This window comes from Carex rostrata, chromosome 22 (assembly GCF_964058835.1).
Source record: "Carex rostrata chromosome 22, lpCarRost1.2, whole genome shotgun sequence".
Classification (NCBI taxonomy): domain Eukaryota; kingdom Viridiplantae; phylum Streptophyta; class Magnoliopsida; order Poales; family Cyperaceae; genus Carex; species Carex rostrata.
The window spans coordinates 1,302,811-1,320,339 of record NC_135939.1 but is presented as its reverse complement, the minus strand read 5'-3'; the positions used below and the strand labels follow the sequence as shown (position 1 = coordinate 1,320,339).

Sequence of the window (17,529 nt, the reverse complement as noted above, 5' to 3'; positions counted from 1 at the left end):
GCTAGAACGGTTAATACATATGTCAAAATTGTGCATAACTAGAGTAGGACAATCACTACAGCAATCAGATAACATATTCTAGAATAAAAAGGAAAATATTTAAGAAATAGAGTGGCAGATAAGTTACTTAAAGTAACTGGTCTAAAGTAGTCATTACTGTGCCTCATTTAAGAAATTGAGTTGACTGATAACTGATAATGACTACTAAAAAGGTAAAATGACCACATTAATTGAAAAAAAAATCATTCTAGATTGATTATCAGAACCAATCATTAATTGAAATTTTTGATGAACCCTCCACTTAATTGAAAGAATCACCAAGACAAGGGAGACAATTCCACTGCAATATTGTTAGAAACTCCTAACCTCTCTCTATTATTTTCCCAACACTTCAATTCATTTTTTACTCTGTCTGTGTTTCATTAAATTTATTTCTGACTTTATGTTTTCTTTCTAAGATACTGCATTGTTCAATGACCTAAAGCCCCTAAACATATAGAGAGAAGGCAAATTGATTTAAGTTGGAAAAGAGTTAACAGAATATTATTTCCTTTTTGTAGAATTGATTTTTTTTTTATTGTTTGGAGTTCTATTAACGATACAAGTATTCCTTTAATCTATTAATAATGAAGTTATCAAATTAGATAAACATCAAAATTCAATAACAAACTATAAGAACATGAAAATCGCCTCAAATTTAGTGAAAATATTACTTTTAGATCTTTTTATTCCAGAATTTTTTAATTTATTTCTTCAAAAATAATATAGAAAAATGAATGGATAATTTTGGTTATTCAATTTCATATAGAAAAAACCAAAACAATAATTTAGTTCCTTTAAGCGTAATTTAAGGATTCTCTATGAATTTGCTATGATTCCTTCTATGAAATTTGAAAACTAAAACACTTCATCCATTTCCTGAATTTTATGAAATTTCTAAAAAAAAAAAATCTGATTAAATTACCAAAAAATGATTAAAAACACACACTTTGCAGTGTATTTGTCTTTTAAAAAATATAAGCGAAACTTTACCGATTATTTTATTAATAGAAAAATAAAAAATAAATATCAAAATAAAAGAGGAATTTAATAAAATATCAAAATATAGAAAGAACGGAACGGAGTGGTTTATCACTCCGAACGGTAAAATATCGAAGGTGGATTTAATAATTCAATTTTGACGTTTTTGCTTTATTTATTCGATTAAAGACTTCGAGAAAGTAGGGTAAAACTGTCTTTTTTAATGTGTTATTAATATTAATTTTATTTATAAGTATAAATTAAGAAATAGAGATATTTACAATGGGTACATATCTAAATCTAGAAGTTACGATGGACATATATAAAACTTTCTCTTATAAATAGTGATGATTTTGAATTTTAGGTTAGCTAAAGAACCCTCGGAAAATCCCAAATTTTAACTCCTCCCGTGGCGTTCCAATCACCGCCGCCACCACCTCACTTCATGGATATCTCCGGTGAATTTCGGTCAGTCTTTCCCCTTGACTCTCTCTTCTACCCTCCAAACCTCCCCTCTTCCTCCTCTTTACCTCCGTTCACCCCTCTCTCTCCTCCGCTCACCCTCCTCTCCTCCCCTTCCCTCCTCCCTCACCTCCCTTCCTCCACTCCGACCTCTCTCCATTTCTACACCCTACATTCCTTCCTCCGCCCCGAAGTCCCCCGCCCCTCCCCTAGTCCCTCCTCCCTTCAACCTTCCCGCCCCTCCCCTCCCTCTAACCTCCTAGTTTCCCTCCCTTCTTACCTCCCCCGCACCTTACACCTTTTCTTCCCAACTGGAGAGAACGCCCATGCCATTGGCTTCCTTTCCATTACATCCGTAATATCAAACTCGCCAAATCCTTACCAGCTTACACTCGACCACACTGGAGATGTTTTCAAACAGACCGAAGGCTTCAAGCATCCTCTCAACCGAATTTCTTCCCTCTCCGTGTCACCGTGTTCTGGCATTGAAGCGGGTTCAGTTCCAGGTCTGTCCTTATTGGGTAATCGAGTTTCTGAAGGATTTCTATTGGCTACTACACTATATGCAGTGAATTGGTTTCGGATCGAGACTGGGCCCTTTCAGTTGGATTGTGAAAAGAAGCAAAGACCCTTTCTGGTGCCATTGGCGAATCACGGGTTTGAAAACCCGGTAGTACATGCATGCTTCAGCCCGCATATCAAGGAGGAGAGTGCGGTTCTCCTACAAAGTGGCGAGCTTTACTTGTTTAACATTTGTTCAAAGCGATCTGGCAGAATTAGGGTCAGCTTGAACAATGGTCAGAAGACGGGTCGGTTTGTAAGCTGTGAGTATGGTGCTGAACCATGGATAATTATTGTTGCATGTGCAAAATATATTATTTTGGTTGATTTAAGGAATCCAGGAGAGGGACAAACTAGGATTTTGTTTCAACCCAAGAAATTGGGTTCTTACAATATGAATCTTTTGGAGCAAAGGAAGGAGAATTTTTTGGTTTTCTGTAAGTCGAGTTACAGTAATTACCATTTCTCAGTAATAACCAAGTATCAGTTGATGTTACTTGATGTGCGACGGCCATTGCACCCAATTCTGACATGGGAACATGGACTTGATGACCCTAATTACATTACCATGCTTAATTTAGAGGAATTGAAACCTTCAAATGGGCATGAACCATTACCAGGATCAGGTTTTTCCATCTTGGCTGGTTCATTATCTACCAGCGAGTTTAAGCTGTTTCACTATGGATCGATAAATAAGCAGGAGGCATCCAGTGATTCTTCCTTGTGTGCGTGGGGGGTTCCATCTGGTATATACCTATCTGGCCAGTGTAGTGGGATTGGCAATCAGCTTGTAGACAAGCTCTTTTCTGAGAAGAGTACATTTGTAAACGACATCTCTTGGCTCAGAAAACGAGAAATGGTTGTGGGATTTCTTGTGATTCCACGGAAGCACTCTTTGATCGAACCCGATTCAAGTGGGTTTACTGTGATTCGGGTAATGTCTTTTGGAAGGTTAGAGGTGCAAAATTATGGCCATTCAGAAATAATGCCAGGTCACAAAACGTACACCAAAGAAGAAGGTATGTCAGGATCATGTGATATTGTAACCACATGCCCTGATTGTATGAGAGAGGAAGTACCTATCAGGCGTTATGTGCTTGATTTGAGATATCTCAATGCATATGTTCATGGTGATCTATCAGAAATCCTTCCCATGGATAACAGCCAATCATGCAAAGCTTCTCTCAGTGAAGATCAGTTGGCTTTAATACGTGACTCCATGAATTACACACCTTCACTGTCTCCCTTCATAGACAATGCCACTGCTCCGTCCAGTATAGTTGAAATAGCATATAAGAGCACATTGAATGGCCTCAAATCAGATCTCATTCCTCTTGCCTTCGCAAAATACTCGGACATATTTCCAAACCAAAAAAAGACAAACTTTCAGCTTCTAGATGTCTCTAGAAGTTCGACTTCTGGTGAACAACAGCCTTTAATTGTCACAAAGCAGTACCGAAGAGGCCAGAGATGGTCTAAAAAAACAAAAGCACCTAGAGATAAACTTGTGGGGCCTGTTCTACCCGTGCCGGTTCTTCTCACACTAGAAGAGAGAGAGAGAAATGGTACGTGTTTCTCGTTTGAAGGAGATGGTACAATAGTAGACAAGAGATGTATAGAGGTTCATGATAGCATTTTTCCTGCCAATTTGAGTGCTGACACCGAGGCAACCAGTGAAAACAAACCGTTCTTTGTTTATGAACCTCACTGCGATATTATTAGGTCAAAAAAAATGAAAAGAGGTGATAAAAGTGGTTGTAGAGATGGGAACTATGAGACTTTTGTCTGCGGGGTCAATACCAGGTCATCATGTGATCAGGTAAAACCTGACCCGGATGTGGCCGGGCCAGAGTTGTTTGATATTGGCCCAGTAAGAATGGCTTTTGATTTGTCAAAAATGGCGGTGGGAAAAATTGAGCAAGAGGAGTTGGAAAAATTGAAGGGCCAATTTTCAAATTGGTTGAACGAGTTTAAGCCTTATCAGGATTTCTGCTCTTCTTCGAAGATTCCCAAATTTAACCAATAGTGCTGTGTTTTTTTTGTTTTGTTGTTGAAGTAAATCAATCCAAAGAGGAATGCGATTTGCTACTCTGTTTGCCTAAATGGTTTACTTGAAGCATTGAGAGATTTCTTCAGCTTGGCAGATTGCTACATCTTCAGTTGCAGATCCACCAGACCCAGTCGGTCGAATCCAACCCCCTGAAGACCGATTCTCCCTCCCAAGAGCGGTCCAGGCAAAGCTAGCGAGGTGATGGGTATGATTTAGAACACCCCTTCGAAGTGTTGAGGGAAGAGAGAGTAAGAGAGAAAGATAATGGAGCGAGGCCATGGTGGTGGGGCCCACAGCAGAACTGCTGTTGTTCAGTCCACCAACGACGACGCCGCCACCAGCAAGCTGTGCGTTTTCTCTATGCAACCCTACTATATTTCTAATTCATGTCATAGCTCTTCCTTTTTCGTTTACACCCCTCCAAGAGCTGAAATGTGCAGTGTGATCCATATTTATGCAGTATGCCCCTACTAATTTTTTTGTCGTTATGGTTTGAAGGTGGTGTGTTAACAAAGGCTATATCAAGGAAGATCATGTACATTTCTTTGTCAGAAGACAGATGAGGTATGCTATTTTCTATTTAATTTTGTACTATTTCGCACCCAAATTGCAATCTCAATCTTGCATATTAATTAACTGTTTCTCTGGGACCAAAAATTGAGTATTGGAGTGACTCTATGCAAAATTTAACTTCAATGGAAGTTGATTAAGTGTAGTCCATATATTGATCACTTCTTTTTTCTTAGGTATGCAGCATGGGCTGCTCTTCGAAAAATGCTTCTCCAGTGTTTTAATACTCAAACTGATGAAAGAAAACAGATATTGTCTCTAAAAGCTGGTTTTGATACCACCTACTTTCAGTTGCTGGTACAAGTTATACGTAAGTTGGGCTCGATTAAGTTACCTTCCCTCTATATACGTGTAAATAAATAAATATTACAATTGTTCCCTAAATTTTGTTCTCTTTGCTATGTTTTTTTTTTCCCAAGTAAGTATGCTGTGTTTGATTTTCTTCTTCTATTATGTACTACTTTTCTCTTGTTTAACCATTACAATCTTTAATTTGTGGTGTATTGATTCTCTTTCACCTGCATAATTTTACTACAAGAAGGTCGCAATTCGCAAGTGTCCCTTCTGATGCAAACTTTTTTTTTTCTTTCTATTTTTATGTTTTTCTAATTTTTGTTCTAGAATATACTTTTTACATTCAAAAAAATTATAAAATTACAGTGAGTTTCATTCTAACTTTTTTTATTTCTTGTTTCCATAGGTGCGGGGTTCTCTTTTCCGTGTCGAAAGATAAGATATGAAAATGATTGGAAATGCATAGAGGCGTTTTTCATACTTGCATTACTAAGAGAGTTTTGGTTGTCTTAATTAGTATTTGACTTTTTATAAGTACAAGAATGGAGATCTGATAAAGATGTTCTATGTTGAAATCTGATAAGAATGCACATGAATTTTGGCTTTAGCGTTTCGGGTTAAGGTTTCCTGAACCCATGTCAATTTTGTGAATTGGAAAGAGGATAACAGAAAATTATTCCTTTTTGGTAGATTTTTTATTTATTGTTTGGAGCTCTATTAACGATACTGGTATTGTTTTGGTCAATTAATAATGAAATGATCAAATTTAGATAAACATCAAAATTCAATGACAAATTTAGAACATGAATCTCATCTCAAATTCAAAGAAAAAAAAAACTCTTTATTTCTATTAGGGAGCTCAGTTACTTCATTAATTAAGGGAAAATTAAGTCTCCTAGATAGAAGCATTTTGGGCCTTCTTATAAAACGCTCGTAGGCTCTTCTTGTTATTGATCCGGGCCATCTAATGAGTGTTAGTTAGATTCAGTAGCTAGTTAAGAATGCCAGTGTGTGTATGACCGAGACAATAAAGGTTTCTCAGGGTTTTATAGCGGGTCATTTTTCTTTCTTTTTGTGCTGATTAAGTTAGCTCCTTTGTTCTTCACTGGTAAATAAAATTGGGCTGTTTTCAGCTTCTTCTTTTTTTTTTTCTAAGAAAAGAAAATAAAATGTTCCGGCCATAGTAATAGAGCAGGAGAATGTGTGGATTGGAGCCTGTAATGACCCATCTAATTCTATAAATGGGCTTTTTGGGGCTTCTGTAGATTCAACAAATAATTTTCATGAACTTTCCCCTCATTTGAAAGTTTGATCCAAACTTTCTCACGTAGTCGGTCTCGGTCACCTTGCATTGTAATATGAATATCAGAATATGGCATTCTATGAAACTTTAAAAAAAATATATATTCTTTACGGTAAATGTTAATAACAACATGTATTCAATAAATTATTGTCACTGCTTGTTAATTATTTAGAAAACAATTCAAATATTAAGTTTGTCAACTAATCAGATGGTTAAATAACTGATAGGTCTTTCCAAATAATGGTAATTTTTTTCCTTGACGATTACATAGTATGTAGTTATTAACAAAATAAATTATTTTATCTAGTTAAAAGGATTTCCATATAATAACTTACTCTAACAATGCTTAGCGTAGTTTCCAGGGGTTTAATTAGCAAAATATAGACCACCTGACAAGGCATTAAAAATGAACCTTTTTTTTGTGTGTACGCGGCGAGATATAGTCTTAAACTCTTAATACATAACCGGTTTTGTTTAATGATTGGAGAGGAGAAAATGCTGGTTTGGTACGAGGTCTTTATTGAACCAATATATATATATTCCTTCTGCGCATCTCTCCTCAATTTGCGCAAAATTAATCATACTAAATCATTTTCACGCGGTTCTTTGGCTCGATTTCTTTTAAAAAGTTAATTTAACATGATAATAAACTTAAAATCTAGTTCTCTCCCCAGGGAATCAGGGACCAGGGACCAGGGACCCAATTTCAATCCAGCTAGCAGCATCTCCTCGTGCTTTTAATCTATGAGCTTTTCTTTTATTTTTAAATAAAAACAGCTTTGTTTATTTTTTTTATTTTCCTAGATGGAATAAATGTACTGCCACCACCTTGAAACATATATAGCACAAATATGCAGTTGCAGGATTACAAAATTTAGATTGGTGGCTGAACACAAAATGTATAATGTGTGACAGTGAAATTTAAATTCAAGTTTTCACAATTATATATTGAAATTCTTATCACTAAACTATAAACACACATTTACTATTTTATGAGAGTTAAATTATACAGATTTGTTTTTAAAAAAAATTAAATTAAATTTCCATACATATGACTAAATTTTTTCAAAATCATAGAGATAGTTGAGCACTTTTACCAAGACTGTAAATTCGCCTCTGAAATAAGATGATGCTGATGCATAAATATTTTGATCTAATTTATACCAAGACAAGATATCTGACAGAGACCTTTACAAAAAAGTAGGAAGAATAAATTAGTTTATCTAAGACGGTCAACACAACAAGCTATATGGAATCCATTTTAGTTCCATTTTGTTTTGATTATACAATACAGTAAGATTCACTACAATAATATGCAAATAAAAATAAAATATGGAATAAAAAAATTCTATAAGGTGGAGGACATGATTGTTATAAGAGATAGAAACCATAACATTGGTATTACCAACTTAACAAATAAATTAATAAAAAAAACTTAACAATTAATGTTAGAGGAGAGTTTCAATATTTTATATTTTTGTTTTCAAAGTCTAAACTATCGATTTTAATAATAGTGATTACCTATCTTAACAAATAGTAATAAAATTCCAAAAATTATAAAATTTCATCCTAAGCATATTTTAGAACATATATCATATTCAGCGGTTCGTATCATATAAAGTTTCATCCCCAAACATATTTTAGTACAAATATCATATCAACAGTTTGTACTTTGAAAACGAAGATATAAAATATGATACATGATGAGGTATGGAAGGCACAAGATATTGGAACTCTCTTAATGCTATAACTATAAAAAAATATAATTGCTAATTAAGTAGCAATAGGATTGTTCTGCATTATTAAATGCATAAAAAATAAAGGTCATTTTATTTAATTAGCTGAAATAATAATTCAACTGAATAATTATGACCTATAACATTAATTTATAAAGCAAATAAAATGTGTCTTAAAAGAACGGTAGCATTGCTATTGTTCGTTTAGTTGTCAGAATTTTTGTGACATAATCATAATAAAAGATGAAAATCAAAGAAATTTTAGGAGATTTTCGAAACAGCCGTGACATGCAATACAATGATTTGTTCTTGTTCACTAAAAAAAAAATCATACAATTATATGCTTTAATAAAAATAAGTATTTAAATTATTAAAAATAAAGAATGTTAAGCATGGAAAGGATTTGATATCCCCCCCCCTCTTATTTTTTCTTAGGGACTAAGTTTCTGTTGCCAATGGAACAAAAGAAGACTAAACCCTTTAGCATAAAAAATGAAATAGACTGAGACCGACACGAACACAGGAAAAGTTCATGAGAATATTATGCATGCAAGTAAATTTTGTACTATTAGTTATTTTTTCCAAAGCATTCCATATGAAGAATCTTTGATTAAAGGGTGACAAAGACCGTACGGAAAGAGCAATCTAAATATTGAAATAAATGATGTATTAAACATTTTCTTAAATGATGTTTTTTCTCAGCAACTGACAATCCCCATACATATATCGCAAATATACAGCATTAGAAATAAAGAAAAAAGTATGTACTTTAAAATAACAAATAGCCATGATCTATATAAAGAGAGTTATAAATTAAGCACATACTGTGTTTATATATCTTGAGTAATGCAGAGTCATATAAAAGTATATCGTCAAGAATGTGTGGGCATCTGCATCTGTGAGAATAAAAGTGCTTATTAGTGTCAATAACCTTACGGATATTTATGTTTTTTTGTAGTATATGTAAAATTGTGTGATTGTTTTGTATAAAGTCAAGAAGTAAATAAATAAATTAATTAATTGGAAGCTATCAGAGGTTTGAGTTGCTTATTATCTTTTGATATGTTAGCAAAAAAATAATGTCTCTCTTTACACTTTTTTGACAATGGAGATATATATTGGTCATGACATAGAATAAGTTCAATCTCAAATATGTTTGTTTGCAATGATCCTGGCAGCTACTGCCATGGAATAGAAAAAAAACAAATATGTTTGGTTCAACGTTCAATTTTAAAATTGTGTAATTTCTATGCTTTAATAAATTGATTGAATGTAGATGTGAAATGCTAGGCTGCTTTTGTACCAAAAAATAAAATAAAATAATAATAATAAGAAAAACCCTTGCTCTTTAGAAGTTAACATCTTGCTTTACCATAGTGGGAGAATTGAAAAAGAGGTGCAATATCAAAACTCAAAAAGGAAAGGAGATGCTCTTCTTCATGGAAGCACCAAAAAACTTTTGAGCATTGATAACTTAACTACAATGAGCACATATGTAAAGTAGCTTTATGAATCTAGGTTTTTTCTTAGTTATTTAAATCAGGGTAATGATTTTGTTCAGTATAAAATTTATCCTTTTTTTTCGCTTGAAGAAAATAAACTTTGTACATTTAATTAAAAAATGAACCCCGCACAAATTTTACAACAGAAGTGAGTAAATTTTATACTAGAGTAAATTTTATACTAGATGAATGATAGATGCCTTTAATGAAAGAAAAATGAATTAAAAATTGAAATATAAAGAGTATTTGAGTTTTAAAAAGACACAATTCAGATTATGGATAGATGAACAAATGAAACATGTTGGCGGAATTTTCCTGTTCGCATGTGATAATCAGATTCATATGAAGTCAGGACACTAGAGCATAATAGGCCAAACATGCATTTTCATCATTAAAGGCATCAATCAGTGCTTGTTTTTCTCGCATAATATCTTGAATTAATGAATTATGTAAATCATGAACCATAAATCCTAGATATTTGTAGTTAAAAAATTTATTCAATTATTTTAACATACAAGAAGTAAAAGCTAGCCGTTAAAAGAAGATAGTCTTTCCTAGCTATGTTTTGGAACTATTAGGTTCCTTTGAGGGGTATTTAAATTTAAATTTAGCATTATGATTCTCTATGACCGCCTTTTGATATGCGACAGTTGATGAGTTGCTGACAGGTGGATAATAAAATGAAACATTATGTACTAAATTGAAAGCACTAATAAAAGATCCTTACGTGAACAAAAAGGATGGGTTTTCTTACATTTTTTGTGAATGGCTGCTGAACCCCACAAATGCGGCATTAAGTATTTGCCACAGAGAACATATTGTCCCTAATTAATCAATTGATTACATTAGAGGAGACAGAGATGAGAACAAGTACAACTTGTCAATCAAAATGAAACAGCTACTATACAGCTGGGATTTTTCATTTTCTCGTACAATTTTTTTTTCTTTTTTTGCAAAAATGGTATTGACCTGATTCATTACGAAACCATAAAGTTCATGTAATCGATCCAAAATAAAATGTTAACATATAGTTCAACTAACATCAACATCTAACAACTACTAAATCTTTAACCACATATCAAAATAACAGTAGCACCAAAATAACAACTAACATCATAGTCTAACAACTAAAAACATACTATGTAACTATCATATGATGAACAAGTAATACTAAATGGAATCAGTAATGGCGAAAACACTAGAAGATGAGGCACTAGCTGATGAAGATGAAAAACTAGGCAGAATGCTAGCAGCATGATCAATAGTATCATAAATTGCTCTGTCACTCAAATACTCAGCTAGGTCCGACCTTTCTAAACCAAGACCAAGGTTCTCGTCAGAATCCAGCAGTTCCTGGTCCAACATGTCTGAGTCCGATAGTACAATTAGAGGGCTTATCTGAGTCAAAGAAAATACATCAAAAGGCATAATCAAAGATAACTTATAATAAGAATTATCTAATCAAGATTTACATCAATATGAGAGCAATAATAGAAGAAGCTACTACTCTAATATCAGGTACCGAAGAGTTTTGAAAATAAATTTTATTTCTTGTTAACCATACTATCCACAAAGTTGCTACTGCTCGAAAATAATTAAATACAAAGTTATTATGATTCTCAATTCAAAACCAAAGTGAAGAAATATAAGAGCATGTAATAAAAAGATGCTCAACAGTCTCAGGGAACCACAAAAATACATAATCTATGTTTCCCTGCCACATTTTCACGTACAATAAAAAATATTCTAGAAAGATTGACCAAAGGATTCATGCTAATGAATTAACACAATAGGTTAGTTAATACAGCTAACATTATTACCAAGTTAATTAATTTTATATTATTTTGAACATATATACACTACTAAAGTTATTCTTTACCTTAGGTTAATTCTATATGTCAACCTTAATTTAATAGTTATATTAAACCTCTAATATTAATTTAACATAACTAAGTTAATACTGTGGTATTTCAAGTTATATTAATTTATATATTATGATGGTACTAATTAGGAAATAATGAGGTGATAAAAAGAATAAAGAGATGGCGGTATTTTGCACACAAAGCTAGCTAGGTTTAAGAAGTTCTGTCAGGTAAACAATTCATTATGCTCAGAATTAAGATCTCTTGTTGGCTACGAATTGAACTACCTAAACCTTCATATATGCTAAGAATTGCAACTTAACAGAACCCTGCCGCCAGCAGATTTCTTGCATCTCAAACTGTTGATTTCAAAGTACACAACCAAAATATAATTTAAGTGTTTTTTTTTTTGGCTGCTTTATAACATTGCCACGGTTCCACCTCAGTTAATTTTTTAACAGTACCTTTTTAGTCGGTCGATACTTTGGCTGAACTCCTATTATATAAAGGTACTATGCACTTCGGTACATACAGCAAGAAATGCAAACCGAGTGGTAAGCTATAAATTAAAAGGAAACAGCGGTACACGTACACAGTCTTTACATGGTTGGCACTTGGCAAGGTATATATCCAAGGAAACTTCTCAGTTACACTTGCTAAACCCTAGTATAGATCCTTGATTCCTTAACGCTTGTTGTACTAATATATATATCTGTGTACCTGTCTTGTTCTCTGTTCTCATACCTCTGCAGAGTATCTCTGTTTTGTTTACCTAATTCAAACAAAATCTGTTTGCAAATTCTCTTGCACCTTTTTTAAGTTGCTTTAATCTAATAAGGATTTGGCAATAATCCCCTTCATTTTTAGATAAGATAACTTTGTAAAAGTGGTTATGGGACAAGGAACAATGGAGTATTTCTCTGGATTGCTTTGCAATGGATACAAGAAGAGAAAGCAGTTTCAAACAGTAGAATTGAAGGTCAGGATGGATTGTGATGGTTGTGTGCTTAAGGTCAAAAAAGCTCTGTCCAACATGAAAGGTATACATATATATATTTTTTGTATTCCGATTACTCATGAAAATTAGTTATTTTCATATATAATTCCCCTGATTTTCGTTTATTTGTATGAAATTTAGTGTTTCAGATGAAACGCTGCACTAATTTTGTTTAACTTCTGTGCAGCTCCTACACGGCTTTCAAAAAACAATTGTTTAACGATATTTAACTAAAGTTTGTCTAGTTAAAAATAAAAAAAAATTTGAGTTCTTGAGCCCTGTTTTCTCAATCGAATTATGATACATAAAAATATGTCTATCTAGAACAGTCGTTTGCTCAAATATAATGAAACAGAAACCCGAAGAAGGAAGCTTTAAGATGGCTTTTATAAAAAAGAATAAATCTGGGTAGCTGACCGAGTTTTCTGGTACCATTTTCAGGAGTTCAATCAGTGGATATAAATAGGAAGCAAAACAAGGTGACAGTCACGGGTTACATCGAACCGGGCAAGGTTCTCAGAAAGGTACAGGCTACAGGAAAGAAAGCAGAGACATGGCCATACATTCCATACAATCTAGTTGCACACCCATACTCTGCACAAGCCTATGACAAGAAGGCCCCACCTGGCTATGTGAGAAATGTTGAGGCTGTCACGGTCTTTAGCTATGAGGAAAGGCAAGAGGATAAACTCTCTAACATGTTCAGTGATGAAAACCCCAATGCTTGCTCTGTTATGTGAAGCTGCTTGATTAGGCTAACTAGAGTTTCAAAAAGAACTGGAGTCTCCAGTACTTTAAAGACAATTGTGAATTATGAGTGTGAGGCAAATTTAGTTGCTGTTTCCTGTTAGGGGTTTGTATAGAAGATACAGGAGTTTCTTTAAGGCTTTCTTGTCTGTTCTTTTTTCTGTTCTCCTGTGTTATGTGTAAAATACTAATATATAGAAATATATAATATACTTGAATCTTAATTAAAGATTTTATTGTAATATGTACTGATTCATGTGAAGTCAGGACATTAGAGCATAATAACTAAACATTTTCATCATTAAAGGCATCTATCAGTGCTTGTTTTTCTCGCATAATATCTTGAATTAATGAATTATGTAAATAATGAGCCATAAATCCTAGACACTTGTAGTTAAAAAATTCGTTCAATTATTTTGACATACAAGAAGTAAAAGCTAGCCGTGAAAATAAGATAGTCTTTCCTAGCTCGCTCTGTTTTGGAACTATTAGGTTCCTTTGAGGGGCATTTTTAGTGTTAGGATTCTCTATGGCCGCCTTTTGATACGCGAACAGTAGTTGATGAGTTGCTGACAGGTGGATAATAAAATGAAACATTATGTACGAAATTGAAAGCACTAATAAGAGATCCTTATGTGAACAAAAAAGTGGGTTTTCATATACATATTTTGTGAATGGCTGCTGAACCCCACAAATGCGGCATTAAGCATTTGCCACAGAGAACATATTGTCCTTAATTAATCAATTGATTACATTAGAGGAGAGAGATGGTTCAACTAGTCAATCAAAATGAAACAGCTAAGGACAACAAATCACCTACTGTATAGGTATGATTTTTCATTTTCTCGTACAATAAAATAATATTCTAGAAAGACAAAATATCCCTTCTATCAGTATGAATCAGTGTTCTAGGTAGCTAGCTATGCCTATGCAATAGTTGTGCTATAGCTTTTTTGGGTCTCAAAAGTTATAACGTTATTAACGTTTTTTTTTTTATAATAATCTAAATAGTTAATTATGGTTGCGTTTTTGGATTTTAAATGCTATAGTGCTATAATCGCTATTTAGAATCTTGAATAAGCAAATATAAAAATTACATAAGAATAAGAAGATTGACCAAAGGATTCATGCTAATGAATTAACACAATAGGTTAGTTAACACATTTAATAATAATTGCATTAGCATTATTACTAAGTTAATTAATTTTATATTATTTTGAACATATATACACTACTAAAGTTATTCTTTACCTTAGGTTAATTCCATATGTTAACCTTAATTTAGTAGTTATATTAAACCTCTAATATTAATTTAACATAACTAAGTTAATAATATTTGAAGTTATATTAATTTAATTATGATTGTATTAAGAGGGTCAAATGTCTCTATTTTTTGTGCCCCACTATCTCTATTTTTGAAAATGTTAATTAAATCAAAATTTAAATCATAAACGTCAAAATAAAACTGTTAGATGTGATCTATGCTATTTTTTCTATCTGATCATAAAAGAATATCACATTTCAATTTTGTTTTTATGTGAATAGATCATTTGAAAATCAATGTCTAGAAATTATCCACAAGTACGTTTTTACAAGCTCTGGATGACAACCAAAATAAAGTTTAAATGTCACAATTTTTAACATGTGCATAGATAAAACGATGTAGATCATATCCAACGGTTTTATTTTGACTTTTAAGTTTTAAATTTTGAGTTATTAAAGTTTTTGAAAATAGAGATACAGGTACAAAAATGAAGGCATTTGAACCCTGTATTAATTAGGAAAGAATGAGGTGATAAAAAGAATAAAGAGATGGCGGTATTTTGCACACAAAGATAGGTTTAATAAGTTCTGTCAGGTAAACAATTCATTATGCTCAAAATTAAGATCTCTTGTTGGCTACGAATTGAACTACTAAAACCTTCATATATGCTAAGAATTGCAACTTAACAGAGCCCTGCCGCCAGCAGATTTCTTGCATCTCAAGCTGTTGCCTGTTGATTTCAAAGTACACAACCAAAGTATAATTTAAGTGTTTTGTTTTTTGGCTGCTTGAGAAGACTTCCACGGTTCCACCACAGTTAATTTTTTAACAGTACCTTTTTGGTCGGCCGATACTTTGGCTGAACTCCTATTATAAAAAGGTACTGTGCACTTCGGTACATAACAGCAAGAAATGCAAACCGAGTGGTGAGCTATAAATTTAAAGGAAACAGCGGTACACCAGTCTTTGCATGGTTGGCAAGGAATCTAAGGAAACTTCACAGTTACACTTGCTAAACCCTAGTAAAGCTTCTTGTACTCTATATATATCTGTGTACCTATCTCTTCTTCTCTGTTCTCATATCACTGCAGAGTATCTCTGTTTTGTTTACCTAATTCAAACTAAATCTGTTTGCAACTTCTCTTGCACCTTTTTTAAGTTGCTTTCTGAGGCGATAATCACTGGGTATATCTAATAAGGATTTTGCAATATCCCCCTTCATTTTTAGATAAGATAGCATTGTAAAAGGGGTTATGGGACAAGGAACAATGGAGTATTTCTCTGGATTACTTGGCAATGGATACAAGAAGAAGAGAAAGCAGTTTCAAACAGTAGAATTGAAGGTCAGGATGGATTGTAATGGTTGCGTGCTTAAGGTCAAAAAAGCTGTGTCCAACATGAAAGGTATATTATATATACAAATATTTTTTTGTATTTCGTTTACTCATGATTCATGAACATTAGTTATTTCCATATATAGTTTCCCTGATTTGGTTATTTTTTTATGAAATTGAGTGGTCCAGCTGAACTACTACACTATTTTGTTTATCGATGTTTTATCTAAAGTTTGTCTAGTAAAAACCATCAAAATTTTGAGTTCTTGAGCCCTGTTTTCTCAATCGAATTATGATACATAAAAATATGTCTATCTAGAACAGTTGTTTGCTCATATATAATGAAATAGAAACCCGAGGAAGGAAGCTTTAAGATGGTTGTTTTAAAAAAGAATAAATTCAATCAACAAAAGGGAACAAATATTAACTTATTGCATCATTTCTGACATACATAAGAATAATAATGTAACATACATTGTCATTCTATTCTTTAACCTTGACAGCTGACCGAGTTTCGTTGTACCATTTTCAGGAGTTCAATCAGTGGATATAAATAGGAAGCAAAACAAGGTGACGGTTACGGGTTACATCGAACCGGGCAAGGTTCTCAGAAAGGTACAGGCTACAGGAAAGAAAGCAGAGATATGGCCATACATTCCATACAATCTAGTTGCACACCCATACTCTGCACAAGCCTATGACAAGAAGGCCCCACCTGGCTATGTGAGAAATGTGGAGGCCGTCACGGTCTTTGGCTATGAGGAAAGGCAAGAGGATAAACTCTCTAACATGTTCAGTGATGAAAACCCCAACGCTTGCTCTGTTATGTGAAGCTGCTTGATCAGGCTAACTAGAGGTTCAAATGAGAACTGGAGTCTCCAGTACTTTAAAGACAACTGTGAATTGTGAGTGTGAGGCAAATTTAATTGCTGTTTCCTGTTAGGATTTTGTATAGAAGATAGAGGAGTTTCTTTAAGGCTTTCTTATCTGTTCTTTTTCTGTTCTCCTTTGTGTTATGTGTAAAATACTTATATATATATAGAATATATAATATACTTGAATCTTAATTAATTATTTTATTTTAATATGTACTGATTCTTCATTTTATTAAGGACTTTCAAAAAGTAACAGATTGATTCTCATCTTATAAAATATGTAAAATGGAAAGCTCTGCTGATTGCCTTATTCCTAATATGAATATCAGATGTCACTTCAAATCTTCAATTAAAAAAGTCTATTTTCAGGGCTGGTTTTGAAATATTCAGCGCACAACTCAATATTTTTACTGTTATACCACATTTGCCCCTAATTAATTAATGCTATTCTAATTTTCTTGTTCTAGAGTTAATTATTTTTTTCTAAAGAAAATCATCTATTAACAGAATCAAAGGAATAGCTGCACAGCTATTTAGCCTAGGGCTGAAAACGGAGCCGGATTATCCGACGGATATCCGCTCCGAATCCGGATTAAACGGATCCGGATAATTCCGGATACGGATTCGGATAATTTTTAAAAGGTTGCAACAGTATCCAAATACGGATACGGATTCGGATAAAAATATATAAACGGATCGGATATCCGCATGTATCCGAATCATTTTTTTTAAAATTGAGAACCCAATAAACTCATCCGGATATACATCCAGTCAAGTGAAATCTTCTCTAAAACATGAGACTTATTTTATAGGCTCTAAGAAACATTCTTTCTTTTGATTTTAAGTGTTGGGACTAAAGAGAAGCACAGAACCGAACAGACTCCAAGGGATTCACGTGATTGCAGCTAGCTTTTATATTAGTTTATTATTAAACTTCACGTGAATAGCTCTA

The 17,529-nt window shown here is 33.3% G+C and overlaps 3 protein-coding genes across 4 annotated transcripts; all 3 read left to right on the top strand.

Moving 5' to 3' along the window:
* The first annotated feature begins 1,390 nt into the window (after nucleotides 1-1,390).
* LOC144574157 (TATA box-binding protein associated factor RNA polymerase I subunit C) lies at nucleotides 1,391-5,635 on the top strand. 2 transcript variants are annotated; one of them, XM_078324027.1, is made up of 4 exons: nucleotides 1,391-4,440; nucleotides 4,592-4,657; nucleotides 4,840-4,973; nucleotides 5,364-5,635. In XM_078324027.1, the coding sequence occupies exon 1, from the start codon at nucleotides 1,466-1,468 to the stop codon at nucleotides 4,067-4,069; it is 2,604 nt and encodes an 867-aa protein (XP_078180153.1). In that variant the 5' UTR covers nucleotides 1,391-1,465; the 3' UTR covers nucleotides 4,070-4,440; nucleotides 4,592-4,657; nucleotides 4,840-4,973; nucleotides 5,364-5,635. The 2 variants fall into 2 exon arrangements, with proteins under 2 accessions (XP_078180153.1, XP_078180151.1); XM_078324025.1 differs by lacking the exon at nucleotides 5,364-5,635 and having other exon boundaries at nucleotides 4,840-5,141.
* A 6,559-nt stretch (nucleotides 5,636-12,194) lies between these two features.
* Nucleotides 12,195-13,138, top strand: LOC144574419 (heavy metal-associated isoprenylated plant protein 23-like). The gene is made up of 2 exons (XM_078324387.1): nucleotides 12,195-12,400; nucleotides 12,799-13,138. The coding sequence occupies exons 1-2, from the start codon at nucleotides 12,253-12,255 to the stop codon at nucleotides 13,095-13,097; spliced, it is 447 nt and encodes a 148-aa protein (XP_078180513.1). The 5' UTR covers nucleotides 12,195-12,252; the 3' UTR covers nucleotides 13,098-13,138.
* Nucleotides 13,139-15,478: 2,340 nt separating this feature from the next.
* Nucleotides 15,479-16,789, top strand: LOC144574418 (heavy metal-associated isoprenylated plant protein 23-like). Its single transcript, XM_078324385.1, has 2 exons — nucleotides 15,479-15,772; nucleotides 16,235-16,789. Exons 1-2 carry the CDS (start codon nucleotides 15,622-15,624, stop codon nucleotides 16,531-16,533), a joined length of 450 nt encoding a protein of 149 aa, XP_078180511.1. The 5' UTR covers nucleotides 15,479-15,621; the 3' UTR covers nucleotides 16,534-16,789.
* Nucleotides 16,790-17,529: the final 740 nt, after the last annotated feature.

Coding starts and splice junctions, on each gene's coding strand:
- LOC144574157 (XM_078324027.1), top strand. CDS start 1,466: ATGGATATCTCCGGTGAATTTCGGTCAGTCTTTCCCCTTGACTCTCTC.
- LOC144574419 (XM_078324387.1), top strand. CDS start 12,253: ATGGGACAAGGAACAATGGAGTATTTCTCTGGATTGCTTTGCAATGGA. Junction 12,401..12,798: donor AGCTCTGTCCAACATGAAAG/GTATACATATAT, acceptor TACCATTTTCAG/GAGTTCAATCAGTGGATATA.
- LOC144574418 (XM_078324385.1), top strand. CDS start 15,622: ATGGGACAAGGAACAATGGAGTATTTCTCTGGATTACTTGGCAATGGA. Junction 15,773..16,234: donor AGCTGTGTCCAACATGAAAG/GTATATTATATA, acceptor TACCATTTTCAG/GAGTTCAATCAGTGGATATA.